Source organism: Nycticebus coucang, chromosome 12 (genome assembly GCF_027406575.1).
Source record: "Nycticebus coucang isolate mNycCou1 chromosome 12, mNycCou1.pri, whole genome shotgun sequence".
Taxonomy (NCBI): domain Eukaryota; kingdom Metazoa; phylum Chordata; class Mammalia; order Primates; family Lorisidae; genus Nycticebus; species Nycticebus coucang.
Window position 1 is genome coordinate 88,225,964 of NC_069791.1, and position 14,820 is coordinate 88,240,783.

The 14,820-nt window shown below is 41.1% G+C and overlaps 1 protein-coding gene across 1 annotated transcript in view; it reads left to right on the forward strand.

Moving 5' to 3' along the window:
- The window catches only part of COG7 (component of oligomeric golgi complex 7), a 97,636-nt gene that overhangs the window by 2,071 nt on the left and 80,745 nt on the right, over positions 1–14,820 (forward strand). Inside the window, exons 2-4 of the mRNA XM_053556725.1 lie at positions 3,531–3,679; positions 3,985–4,101; positions 9,772–9,940. Of these exons, the coding sequence (XP_053412700.1) occupies positions 3,531–3,679; positions 3,985–4,101; positions 9,772–9,940 (435 nt within the window). The remainder of the gene's footprint in view (positions 1–3,530; positions 3,680–3,984; positions 4,102–9,771; positions 9,941–14,820) is intronic.

Genomic DNA, 14,820 nt, shown 5'->3' on the forward strand with positions numbered 1-14,820 from the left:
TGTAAAGATTTTGAAATTATTTCTTTATCTCATGCTAGACCTAGTAAATTGCTAACAAGTGGCCTTGGGACCTTCATTTTAGCCACATTTCAGCTGGTACAGGTAGCCTATGGACTACATTTTGAAAAGACCGTAGAAAAACATTACTACTTTCTCTCTTTTTTTTTTTTTTTTTTGAGACAGTCTCACTTTGTTGCTCTTGGTAGAGTGCTGTAGCATCATAGCTCACAGCAACCTCAAACTCTTGGGTTCAACTGATTCTCTTGTCTCAGCCTCCCTAGTAGCTGAGACTATGGGCATCCACCACAGCACCCAACTATTTTTAGAGACAGGTCTCGCTCTTGCTCAGGCTAGTTTCGAACATGTGAGTTTAGGCAATCCACCCACCTCGGCCTCTCAGAGTGCTAGGATTACAGGTGTGAAGCCATCGTACCTGGCCTAACCTCAGACTTTTGGGCTGAGGTGATCCTCCTGCCTCAGCTTCCCGAGTAGCTAGGACTACAGGTGCCCACTACAATGCCCAGCTGGTTTTTCTATTTTTATTTATTTATTTCTTTTATGGGACAGAGTCTCACTTTATGGCCCTCAGTAGAGTGCCATGGCATCACACAGCTCACAGCAACCTCCAACTCCTGGGCTTAAGCGATTCTCGTGCCTCAGCCTCCAGAGTAGCTGGGACTACAGGCGCCCACCACAACGCCCGGCTATTTTTTTGTTGCAGTTCCGCCACCCTCTGTATATGGGGCCCGCGTATTACCGACTGAGCCACAGGGGCCGCCTGGTTTTCTATTTTTAGTAGAGAGGCTGGTCTTGACTTCCTGAGCTCAAGAAATCTGCCCATCTCAGCCTCCCAGAGTGCTAGGATTACAGGCATACACCACCTCACCCAGCAAAGAAAATTATTTTAATAGTAAAAAGCCATCCACCTTGCCAGGGATGACATTGTTTATGGAAGGGCTGCACGAGGAAACCTCTTGGGTACCCTTTCTTTTTATTTTTTGACAGAGTCTCAAGCTGTCGCCCTGGATAGAGTGCCATGGCGTCACAGCTCACAGCTACCTTAAACTCTTGGGCTTAAGCGATTCTTTTGCCTCAGCCTCCGAAGTAGCTGGGACTACAGGCACCTGCCACAATGCCCGGCTATATTTTGGCTGTAGCTGTCATTGTTGTTTGGCGGGCCCAGGCTGGATTTCAACCTGCCAGCTCCGGTGTATATGGCTGGTGCCCTAGCCGCTTGAGCTACAGGCGCCGAGTCTGGGTGCCCTTTCTTGACACACTATGCGGACCACAGTGGCAGTGAGCCACATAAGGATGGTGCCATGTTGCTGCAGTTCAGTTCTAGGGATACAGTTTACCCTCCTGCTCCTCAGGCTGAGTAGAGAAGCAGTGAAGGAACAGGCTAGTGGTTCTCAACATGTAGTCCTAGGACCAACAACATTATTTGGAGGTATGTTAGAAATGTAGATCTTGAGCCCCATCTCACACCTAAAGAATGAGATGCATTGAGTGATGTTGAAACATGGTAAAGTTTGAGAGCCACTGGATTAATTGGAAACTCCCAGGTGTTTGTTTCCTCCAGCCTGGCTCCCATGACCCCCAGCTCATCAGCTGTGGCCACATATGGACACATACTCAAAGTGGACTCTGATCTCAGGCAACCACAGCACCTGGGGAGCTGTTAGTTACCCTCAGGGTGAAATGTAGTTCCCTTTACAAGGAACAATAAAAGAATCTGGCACTGGGTGAATGCTAGCTATGCACCAGGGGCTTTACATACATTACATCACTTAAAATCCAGCAAACATTAGCAGCCAGAAGTTTGCAGATAATTTGACCCAGTCTTAGGAGAAAGCATGTAAAAGACTTGTTCTTCCTTTTATAGCAAGATTTTGGTTAGGTTGAGGATGGATCAGAACTCAGGGAGAACTCAGTGGCCAGAATTTCTAGTTTCTCATTTGGAAGCCTTCACAGGCAGTTGAAATTTCAAAACAAGAGCCTTCCATTTGCAGTGTCACTCACTAATGTCTCCAGTGGGTTTGCTGAGATGTCACATAGTGAATCATAACAATGACTTACTTTGGAAGGATATGTATTAAGATTTTTCTGAACCTGATTTCTTTTATTTCTTTATTTTTCTAGAGATAGGGTCTCACTACATTGCCTAGACTGGTCTCAAACTCCTAGCCTGAAGCAATTCTCTCTTCTTGGCCTCCCAAAATGCTGGGATTATAGACTTGAGCCACTACTTTGGGCCTCTTAACCCAATTTCAGCCTATAGTAGGAACAGAAATCATAATCCAAAGCTACTCATACAATACATCTTTTTTTCTGCTCAACATTGGGTGGTACCTTGAAGTGCCTCCTCTAGTCATAAGAAAAGTCAAGCATATTCCTAAAAGTTTTGGAGTTAGCAGAAATACAACTCAGAAAAAGCCCAACAAAATAGAAGAATATGGAAACAAGGGAAGAAGGAAAAAGACCAAGGAAAACAGGTTTTGGGGCCAGACAAACATAAAGCTTGGTTTTAGTTCTGTGAAGTCTTGGATAAGTTACTGCATCTCTCTGAGCCTTAGTTTTCTTCTCAGTAAAAAGTGGCTTGTAGTGTTTCCATGGACATTAAGTGATAGAATGTATATAAAGCCCCTGGTACTTAACTAGCATTCACCAAGTGCCAGATTTCTTCATTCCTCCTTTCAAAGGGAGTTAAGATTTCACTCAGTGGTAGCAAATAATTGGTCTTGGGTCAGGTTCATGTCTTCTTTTTTTAAAAAAAAATTAATTATAGTGTAATGGCTCATGCCATAATAACTTGGGAGGCTGAGCCAGGAATTTGAGGCCAACCTGGGCAACATAGTGAGACCTTGTCTTTAAAAATATGGAAAAATTTAGCTAAGTATGGGGGCACATGCCTGTGGTCCCAGCTATTTGGGAGGCTGAGGCAGGAGGATCTCTGGAGCCCAGGAGTTTGAGACTGTAATATGCTGTGGTCCCTCCACTGCACCCCAGCCTGGGTGGCAGAGTGATAAGGTCTCTTGAAAATTAATTAATTTAATTTAAAAAGCAGTTTTTTGCTTTGTTGCCCAGGTTGGAGTGGCATGGCTCTTCATAGGCACCATCCCACTACTGATCAGCACAGGAGTTTTGACCTGCTGCATTTCCAACCTGGGCTTGCTCACCCCTCCTTAGGTATTCTGGTGGTTCCCCACTCCTGTGTGGTTACCATATTCATTCAAACTTAGTAAGGACACCTGATTGGCATTGCACACTACAGCTTATAATTCCTGGCTCAAGCAGTCTTCCCACTTCAGCCTCCTGAGTAGCTGGGACTATACATGTGTGCCACTGTGCCCTGTGATTCATTCCCTTTTAAATCACATGGCCCTCACTCATAAGTCTGGGGAGGACATGGCCAGATAACTTCTGCAGGCTCCAAAAACTGTGGTCATTGTGTTAGGGAAAAATTTCCTTTCTGTTTTCTGATTTGTTGCATATTTTTCACTAATGACTGGTCCTCTTTTTTTTTGGTACAGAGACAAGTCTCCAAGCTCTTCAGAACATGCCCAAAGTGCTCCGTGATGTTGAAGCCCTAAAACAGGAAGCATCTTTTCTTAAAGAACAAATGATTCTTGTCAAGGAGGACATTAAAAAATTTGAACAGGACACATCTCAATCAATGCAGGTATTTTGGCTCTTGTCCTAAACATCAATTCTTGTTTTTGGAAGGTGTACACTCTCATAAGGGTTTAGAACACAACATTGTGGAGAGCCAGCCTTAATGCAAACTTCTATTCAAACCATTCTTTTGCTTGATTCTTTCAGCTGATTTATTTCTTAAGCACCTGCTGAACAAAATTAGCTAGGTGATTGGTGTTTGGGGGTACAGAAGATAGGAGCATGCCATAATACCTACCTTTCAAGTCACTGATGAAAGATAGAGGAAAGGGACATACCACTTCGTTTTTTTACCCCTTGTTTCTTTTTCAGGTGTTGGTAGAAATCGACCAGGTGAAGTCCAGGATGCAGCTTGCTGCTGAATCTCTTCAAGAAGCAGATAAGTGGAGCACATTGAGTGCTGATATTGAGGAGACATTTAAGACTCAAGTAGGTTTCCTATTTAGAGGATGTTGTGGAATGTATTTAGGCAGGAGCTTAAGGTTTGGAGAAAGCACATGAGATAGCCATTAATCGAAACAAAAAGGGATGGTCAATGGTGGCATATAGAAACATTCACACTTAGAGTGGGAAAGATTTGAAACTGGTCCGAGTACTTCCGCTCTCTTTAGTTTACACCCTCTGCTTGACTGAAGCTTCTTAGTTTCAGAGAGTGAGTTCAGGAGAAGCCTCAATAAAGACGCACAGAACAGGTGGCACATAATGAGCACTGAACATAGGTAGAAGGACAGGTTATAGATTGTGGAATGTTGACATTTTATTTAACCTCTCTGTGCTGCAAAGTGTGGGAAATAATAATACTTTTGATACCTGGTTATAAGGATGAAGTAAGATTATATCTTATAAAACTCTTATCTCTTTCTTTTTATTTAAAAACATTTTTTTTAGAGACAGGATATCACTGTCACTCAGTCTGAAGTGTGGTGGTGTGACCATAGCTCACTCTGTCTTCCATCTTCTGAGTTCAAGCCACCATCCATTTCAGCTTCCCAAGTAGCTAGGGCTACAGGTGTGTGTCTCCATGCCCGGCTAGTTTTTAAATGTATTTATTATTTTTTTGTAGAGATGGAATCTCACTGTGTTGCCCAGCCTGGTCTTGAATTCTTGGACTGAAGTGATCCTCCTACTTTGGCTTCCCAAAATGGTGGGATTACAGGTGTGAGCCAGTGTGTCTGGCCTGAAAAAAAAAAAACTCTTTTTCAGTTTTAAAGTAAACTGAATTATTTTTTTTTTTCAGTTTTTGTCCAGGGCTGGGTTTGAACCCACCACCTCTGGCATATGGGGCCGGCGCCCTACTCTGTTGAGCCACACGCACCACCCTAAACTGAATTATTTATCACTTCTTTTGCTTAAAAACAAACCAAACAGACAAAAAAAAACTTGTTTAAGTTTTGTAAAGAGTTTTAAGTGCACATGAGAAAAATTTAGTAAATAGGAATAAACTATGAAAAATAAGTTTTTTTCTAACCCCAACTTCTACCCTAGTCCTCTAATTTTTCTTCTACAGATAAGCCCTATTATTAGCTTTATGCCTATCCTTCCATGTAGAGACACACGCATATATATTTTCCCGGTCCTTTCCCTGTCACAAATGGTAGCACATTGTGAACACTGCTTTGCACTCTGTTTTTTCATTCAGTAATGTTTCTACTATTGTGTATCAGTTATCATTACCTTTTAAGTACAATAGAGCCATACTTCTTCTTATTCCATTTCAGAGTCACTCGGGGTGCTTGACAAATTGACTTGATTGGGCTTCGTAGATATTATTAATACTTATACATCTCATTACATTCTTGGCACATGTGTATGGAAGAGAATGGGTTTGGTCTTTGTTTTTTTTTTTTTTTGTTGTTGTTGTTTTTTGTTTTACACAAGGTCTTGCATTGTCACCTGAGCATCATCATAATTCACTACAACCTCAAACCCCTAGGCTCAAGCAATCCTTGTGCCTCAGGCTCCTGAATAGCTGGGACTGCAGGCATGTACCACCATGCCTGGATAATTTTTGTATTTTTATTTTTTTTCTAATTTTTATTTATTTATTTATTTTTTTTGAGAGAGTCTCAAGCTGTCGCCCTGGGTAGAGTGCTGTGGCGTCACAACTCACAGCAACCTCCAACTCTTGGGCTCAAGAGATCCTCTTGCCTCAGTTTTTCTATTTTTATTTTTATTTTTTATTTTATTTAGTTTTTTGAGACAGAGCCTCAAGCTGTCACCCTGGGTAGAGTGCAGTGGTATCACAGCTCACAGCAACCTGCAACTCCTGGGTTCAAGAGATTCTCTTGCCTCTGCCTCCCAAGTAGCTGGGACTACAGTTGCCCACCACAACGCCCAGCTATTTTTTTGGTTGCAGCCATCATTGTTGTTTGGTGGGCCCGGGCTGGATTCAAACCCACCAGCTCAGGTGTATGTGGCTGGCGCCTTAGCTGCTTGAACCACAGGCGCTGAGCCAATTTTTCTATTTTTAGTAGACACAGGGTCTCACTTTTACTTGGGCTGGTCTCAAACTCATGAGCTCAAGCAATTCACTTGGCTCAGCCTCCCAGAGTGTTAGGATTACAGGCGTGAGCCACCATGCCTGGCCAATTTTTCTATTTTTTATAGAGGTGTAGTCTCGGTATGAACTCCTGGCTGCAAGTGATCCTCCCATCTTAGCCTCCCAAAGTGCTAGGATTACAGGCTTGAACTGTGGTGCCAGGCATGGGTCTCACATATTTAATATGGTGTCTGTCTGGTACATCATGAATATACATTGAATGCTGAAATGAAATATTATCAGTTATTACTCTCTTAATTCTTTTTTAAAATATTGTTGAGCACGGTGGCTCACACCTGTGAGCATTCTGGGAGGCCGAGGCTGGTGGATTGCTTGAGCTCAGGAGTTTGAGACCGGCCTAAGCAAGAGTGAGAACCCATCTCTAAAACTAGCCAGGCATTGTAGTGGGCACCGATAGTCCCAGCTTCTCAGAAGGCTGAGGCAAGAGAATCATTTGTACCCAAGAGTTTGAGATTGCTTTGAGCTATGATGCCATAGCACTCTACTAAGGGCAACAAAATGAGACTGTGTCTCAAAAAAAAAACATTTTTTTTTTTGATTATAAGCATAATTTATTTATGTGTGTCTTAGAAGATTTAGAAAAAATACAACGAAGAAAACAAAGTGAGCCATATTTTTACATCCTAATATACTTTATATATGTATTAGATGTTTTATGTGTTTGTATATATTTGTACTTACAAGTATATTTTGTGTGTATGCATATGTTGTAAGTATGTTAATGTTGATATATACAAAATAAAATTGAGAATCTAGTGCCTATATACTTTTATTTCATTTAATAGTAAGTTATAAATATTTTGTTATTAATACTGTTGAAAAACATAATTTTGTTGTTGTAGTTTGGCCAGAGCTGGGTTTGAACCTCAGTATATGGGGCCGGCGCCCTACCCACTGAACCACAGGCACCGCCCCAAAAACATAAATTTTATTTTATTTTATTTATTTATTTTATTTTATTTATTTATTTATTTATTTTTTGAGAGAGAGCTCACAGCAACCTTGGGCTTAAGTGATTCTCTTGCCTCAGCCTCCCAAGTAGCTGGGTCTACAGGTGCCTGTCACAGTGCCCGGCTATTTTTTTGTTGTAGTTGTCATTGTTTAGCAGGCCTGGCCCAGGTTCAAACCCACCAACCCCGGTGTAGGTGGCTGGCACCCTAATTACTGAGCTACAGGTGCCAAGCCTTATTTATTTTTTTTGACACAGAGTCTCAAGCTGTCACCCTGGGTAGAGCGCCGTGGCATCATATCTCATAGCAACCTCCAACTCTTGGGCTCAAGCAATCCTCTTGCCTCAATTTTTCTATTTTTAGTAGAGATGGGTCTCGTTTTTTCTCAGGCTGGTCTCAAACTTGGGAGCTCAAGCAATCTACCCACCTTGGCCTCCCAGACTGCTAGGATTACAGGCCCAAAACATAACTTTTAGTAGCTTTACAATATTCTACATACTATTATGAGTGACCTATAATTTATATTTTATTTTGTTATTATGGAAGATTTAATAAGTTTCTGTTATTATAACACTAAAATCACAATTAACTATAATATATTAATATCTCTGGGTCCCTCTGATTATTTCTTTAGGAAAAAATTCTAAAGGAGACAATAATCCATTAAAAGATGTGAATTATTTATTTATTTATTTATTTTTTGCAGTTTTTGGCTGGGGCTGGGTTTGAACCCGCTGCCTCTGGTATTTGGGGCTGGCGCCCTACTCCTTTGAGCCACAGGCGCCACCCCAAAGACGTGAATATTTTTTAAGATTCTTGGAGCATATTGCTAAATTGCCTTCCAGAAAGACAGTATAGGCTTGGTGCCTGTGGCTCAAGCAGCTAAGGCACCAGCCACATACACCTGAGCTGGTGGGTTCGAATCCAGCCTGGGCTGGCCAAACAACAATGATGGCTGCAACCAAAAAATAGCCAGGCGTTGTGGCAGGCGCCTGTAAGCCCAGCTAGTTGGGAGGCAGAGGCAGGAGAATCACTCGAGCCCAGGAGTTGGAGGTTGCTGTGAGCTGTGATGCCACGGCACTCTACCCAGGGTGACAGCTTAAGGCTCTGTCTCAAAAAAAAAGAAAGACTGTATACATTATTTATTATTATTATTGTTACTATTTTTGACACAGAGTCTCATGTTGTCACACTTGGTAGAGTGTCATGGCATCATCATTGCTCACAGTAACTTCAAACTCTTGGGCTTAAACGATCTTCTTGCCTCAGCCTTCTAAGTAGCTGACATAATAGGCACCCACTATAATACCAGGCTAGTTTTTCTATTTTCGGTAGACAGGGTCTCTTGCTCAGGCTGGTCTCAAACTCCTGAGCTCAAGCGATCCACCTATCTGGGACCTCCAGAGTGCTAGTATTACAGGCATGAGCCAGTGCACCTGGCCGTTGACAGTATAAATTTGTGATAACCAGATGGATTGTCCTTTTTCTTTGCGTTCTCACCAATAATTGCTATATAATTTTTAAAAATTTTCCACTTTGTTAGAAGGAAAATGGTATTTTCTTTCTTTCTTTTTAATTTTCCCAACAAACTTTTTTTTTTTCTTTTTGAGACAGAGTCTCGAGCTGTTGCCCTGGGTAGAGTGCCATGGCCTTACAACTCACAGCAACCTCCAACTCTTGGGCTTAAGTGATTCTCTTGCCTCAGCCTCCCAAGTAGCTGGGACTACAGATGGTGGCCACAATGCCTGGCTATTTTTTTGTTGCAGTTGTCATTTTGTTTAGCTGGCCCAGACCGGGTTTGAACCCGCACCTTTGGTGTATGTGGCTGGTGCCTTACCCACAGAGCTACAGGCACTGCCGGAAAATGGTACTTTCTTTTTTTTTTGTAGAGACAGAGTCTCACTTTATGGCCCTCGGCAGAGTGCCGTGGCCTCACACGGCTCACAGCAACCTCCGACTCCTGGGCCCAAGCGATTCTCTTACCTCAGCCTCCCGAGTACCTGGGACCACCGGCGCCCGCCAAAACACCCAGCCATTTTTTTGGTTGCAGTTTGGCCGGGGCCGGGCCTGAACCCACCACCCTCGGTACATGGGGCCGGCGCCCCACCCACTGAGCCACAGGTGCCGCCCCGGAAAATGGTACTTTCTTATTTTAATTTGCATTTATTTGAGTACAGTACTATTAATGTTGAACATAATATGTTTATGAGCCATTTTCTTATTTTATGAATTGCTTTCTCACATATTTTATCCAATTCTTTTTTTTTTTTTTTGTAGAGACAGAGTTTCACTTTATGGCCCTCGGTAGAGTGCCATGGCATCATACAGCTCACAGCAACCTCCAACTCCTGGGCTTAAGTGATTCTCTTGCCTCAGCCTCCCGAGTAGCTGGGACTACAGGCGCCCGCCACAATGCCCGGCTATTTTTTGGTTGCAGTTCAGCTGGGGCCGGGTTTGAACCCGCCACCCTCGGTATATGGGGCCGGCGCCTTACCGACTGAGCCACAGGCGCCGCTCTATTTTATCCAATTCTAATTGAGATAGCAGGGGTCTTTTAAAACAAATATCCTGTATTCTGATCTTTTCTAGGACATAGCTGTGATTTCTGCCAAGCTAACAGGTATGCAGAACAGCTTAATGATGCTTGTTGATACACCAGACTACTCAGAAAAATGTGTGCATTTGGAAGCATTAAAAAACAGGCTGGAGGCGCTGGCCAGTCCCCAGATTATAACAGCATTCACCTCTCAGGATATAGGTGAGTGCTGGCTGTTTCTCATCTCTGCGTGTGTACCTCTCCATAAAGGTAAGGCCTCCTAAGTTTTCAGTATTTAGGATGTCTTGATGGTGGTTAAATTATATAGATTAGAAGTAAACCTGTAACTTTATGATGCTTACATGTTTTCAACATTTTATATGACATTTTCAATCATACAGAAAAATTGAAGCGAGTATAGTAAACCTGCCATCTAGATTCTGGCATTTGTGTTTTGTCATATTTACTTTATCACATGTCCTTTCCTCTGTCTATCCATCGCTCCCTCTTATTTTTTTCTGACACATTTCAAAGTAAGTCACAGGTATGTTAGTATACTTCACTCCTAAACACTTTGGGATTCTTAGCATTCACTAGAGTTCAGTAATGACTTTTATTTTTTGAGATAGGGGTCTTGCTGTGTTAATTGGGCTAGAGTGCAGTGCTATGATCATAGCTCACTGCAACCTCAAACTCGTGGGTTTAAGTGATCTTTCTTTCTTTCTTTTTTTTTTTTTTTGTAGAGACAGAGTTTCACTTTATTGCCCTTTGTAGAGTGCTATGGTGTCACACAGCTCACAGCAACCTCCAACTCCTGGGCTTAGGCGATTCTCTTGCCTCAACTTCCCAAGTAACTGGGACTACAGGCGCCTGCCACATTGCCCAGCTATTTTTTTATTGCAGTTTTGCTGAGGCTGGGTTTGAACCCGCCACCCTTGATACATGGGGCCAGCACCCTACCCACTGAGCCACAGGCACTGCCCAGGGGTTTAAGTGATTTTTCTGTCTCTGACTCCTAATTAGGTGGGGCTCCAGGCATCATGCCCAGCTAAGTTTAAAACAATTTTTTTTTTTGTAGAAATAGGGTCTTGCTATTGCCCAGGCTGGTCTTGAATCCCTGGCCTTAGGCTATCCTCCCAGCTTGGACTCCCAAAGTACTGGGATTATAGGTGTGAGGTATTGTACCTGGCCTAATGATTTTCTTTTTAGGTGAAATTTGTATTTAGAGAAATGTTAACCTTAAGTTTGATGAGTTTCAACTCCTATCAACAACAATATGATGGGCCTGGGCACAGTGGCTCATGCCTGTAATCCTAGCGCTCTGGGAGGCCCATGTTGGTGGATTACTTGACCTCAAGAGTTTGAGACCAGCCTGAGCAAGAGCAAGATCCCATCTCTACTAATAGAAAACCTAGCCGGGCATTGTGGGCACCTGTAGCCCCAGCTTGTTGAGAGGCTAAGGCAAGAGGATCACTTGAGCCCAGGAGTTTGAGGTTGTTTTGAGGTATGATTCCATGCACTCTATTTTGGGACAACAGAGTGAGACTCTGTCTCAAAAAAACAAAAAAAACAAAACAATATCATGGTGTATTATTTTTCAACAAGTAATTTTATTTAACTCTTTCTCTTCCCTTTCATCCACAAAACTATTTGTTAAATAGGAAGAAGCAGCTGTAAGGTTTTCTTACCTTTATAGCCATTTATATTGGACAGAATATAGTCTGTGTCTTTGAAGGTCATTGATATCATTTATATTTTTCTATTTCTCATTGTCAAAAATAGCTCTTGAGGCATACGATCAGTTTTGTTTTTATGATGGCACATTTCTAATGTGAAATTAAATCTTAAAAAAGTCTGATATCTTAAGAGTTCTGATTTTATAATTCAGTTTAAGATAGGTGGGTGTGGTAATACTAGCCTTTAATTATTTTTTTGAAAACTATAGCTAGCTACACATTTATGAATATGCAAGCATGTGAACATATAAGCTCTTATTATACATACAAATATTATAAAATTTCAGTATATCAAGTTTGACCATATAATTTATTATTAAAATAGGATACTAGGATACTTTCTAAAGGAAAAGGGAGTGTTTTTTTCCCCTCAGCTTCATTGAGATGTGATTGAAAAACCTGTATGTATTGAAGGTGTGCAAAATAATGACAATATAGGTATATACATTATGAATTGATCACCTCAGTAAAGTTAAACATACCTATCATCTAACATACTTACCATTTTTTCTTTTTTGTGGTAAGAACTCATAAGATCTACTCTCTTAGTAAATTTCAAATATATAACATTGTTTTATTAGCTTTAGTCACCATGCTTTACAGTAGATCCCCAGAACTTACTTATCTTACAAATGGTAACTGAAAGTTTGTACCCTTTAACCAACATCTTCCAATTCTCCCCATTGCCACCATCCCCTAGCCCTAGCCTGGTTAATAACCATTCTATTCTCCGGTTTTCTGTTTCTTTTACTTTTTTTAAGAGACAGTCTTGCTCTACCACTCAGGTTGGAGTGTGGCAGCATGATCAAAGCTTACTGCAGCCTTGAACTCCTGGACTCAGGGGATGTTTGTATCTCATTTTCCCAAGTAGCTGGGACCACCACTATACCCAGCTGCTTTTTAAATTTTTTGTGGAGTCATAAGTCATAGTCTCACTATGTTGCCCAGGCTGGTTTCAAATTCCTGGCCTCAAACCATTCTCCCACCATCATCTTCCAGAGTCTCCCACCATCATCTTCCTGAGATTGCAGGCTGTGAGCCGCTGTGCCCTGTGTCTCTTGTTTCTTTAAGTGAGCCGCTGTGCCCTGTGTCTCTTGTTTCTTTAAGTTTGACTCTTTTTGAATCCACATATAAATGCGGTCATACAGTGTTTATCTTTCTCTCTCTGGCTTATTTCACTTAGCAGGATGCCCTCTGGGTTCATCTGTGTTGTCACAAGTGGCTGGGAGTGCTTTTAATAATTAGGCAGGGGCAACAGATAAAAACCAGGACTGTCATGGACTAACCAGGGTATGTGGTCACCCCAGATGGAGAGAACCATTGGAGAATGATCCTCTGGATAGTTGAGTTTTCAGTGTGGGTATAAACAGCTTAACCTCCTTATGTGAGTCACACTGTTCTTTCTCAGAAGAAGATTCTCCCCATTCCAGTTCTCTCTCTATTCAAGTCCTACAAAAGTTTAGCCACCTTGTTCTAAGCTACACCAAAATTGGGTCCTTCTCAGCTTAGCACTGTAAAGTTACACAACTCTGTTCCCAACAGAGAATCATCTCAACTGTAATCCCCGTGCCATTCAGTAATTCCAGAGGCAGAACCTTCATAGTCAGCACTTGATACCTAATATGTAAATAATATATTATTGTTAAATTTTATTAAATGCCTTTTCAGCATCTATTGAGATTGAATGAACTAGGCACTGTGGCTTATGCCTGTAATCCCAGCATTGTGGAGGCCAAGGCAGGAGGATTGTTTGGGGCCAGGAGTATGAGATCAGCCTGGGCAATGAGACCCCATCTCTACAAAAAATAGAAAAATTGACTGGGCATGGTGGTGTGTGCCTGTAGCCATAGGTACTGTGACGGCTAAGGTGGACTTGAGCCTAGGAGTTTGAGCCTGCAGTGAGCTATGATTATGCCATTGTAGGCTCAAAAAATAAAAAAAGATCGAATGTGTTATTATTTCCTCCAATGTACTAATATGGCAAATTATATGAATAGTATTCCTAATATTGCACTATCCTTACAATTCAAGAACAGGGTCCCTTGTTCACGGTGTGCATGTATATATTAATGTACTACAGAGTATTTGCTAACATCTTATTAGAATTTTTCATTGAGATCTCATAAATGAATATCTTTTTTAGATTTTGATATCATAATTGTGTTATCTTCTAAAAATAATTGATAAGCTTTCATTTTTTTCTTAGTGCTGTACTAGGATTTAGGTAGCATTTTAAATTAAATATTGCCATGACTTCATCTAACAATTTATGTTTCCATTCAACTTAAGTATTAATACTATAATCTCTGCTTTCTTTTTTTGTTTGTATTTGTTTTAGTGTATCTTTGTTTTTTTTTTCCTTTTTAACCTTCAAACTTTTCTGAGACTTTCTATTTTAGCTTTTCCTATTGCAATTGGTATATATAGTTAATTGAATTTTGGTTTTTGACCTAATCCTTTCTTTTTTTTGTGAGACAGAGTCTTGCTCTTTCTCCCTGGCTAGAGTATGGTGGTGTCATCAGAGCTCACTACATTCTCAAACTCCTGGGCTCAAATAATCCTCCTGCTTCAGTCTCCTAAGTGGCTGGGAATACAGGCATGGGACATCAAGCTCAGTTAATTTTTTATTTTTTTGTAGAGATGGGGTCTCCCTATATTGCTCAGGCCTGGTCTTGAATTTGAGACCTCAAGTGATACTCCTGCCATGGCCTTCCAAAGTCCTGGGATTATAAGCATGAGTTACTGTGCCCAGCCTGTGCATTATATTCTGTTTTCTAAGCAATAATTGTCATGGTTACTTATGTTTAATGTCATGGTTAAATAGATTCAGTCTAGTACTTTTTTCCAGACTTTTCATCCCACATTTTTCCTAGTTGTGAATTCTTTATTTTGAGCCTTCTTTTAGTGAGCGTGGGATTCTGTTTTCAAGCAGATTTATTTTTCTTCAAGAAGGGCTGGGGTATTATATATATATATATCTTTGGTATTCATATAGTAAAGAATGTCTTTCTGTTGTTTTTCCATGTAGAAAACAGTAACTGCTCCTGGAATTCGTAGTCACACTCTTTTCCCTTCACAATTCTATAAACATTGCTTCATTGTATTCTGCCACCTATATTCTTTTTATTCTTTTTCCTCAGAATATCTCACAGAACAGCCAATATACCCCTGTAGATACAGAAGGTAAAATAATGGTAGTTCTGTGAATTCTCTCTTCTTCTCATGTGAATCCAGGGCCATGTGTATTCTGCTGAAAAGTGTGAGATTGGCCTGTTTATTTTTTCCTTTGTACATAGCTTGTTTCTTTTCTCTAATAGTTCTAACAGTGATTGGCAAACGTTTTCTGTAAAGTGCCAGACTATAAAT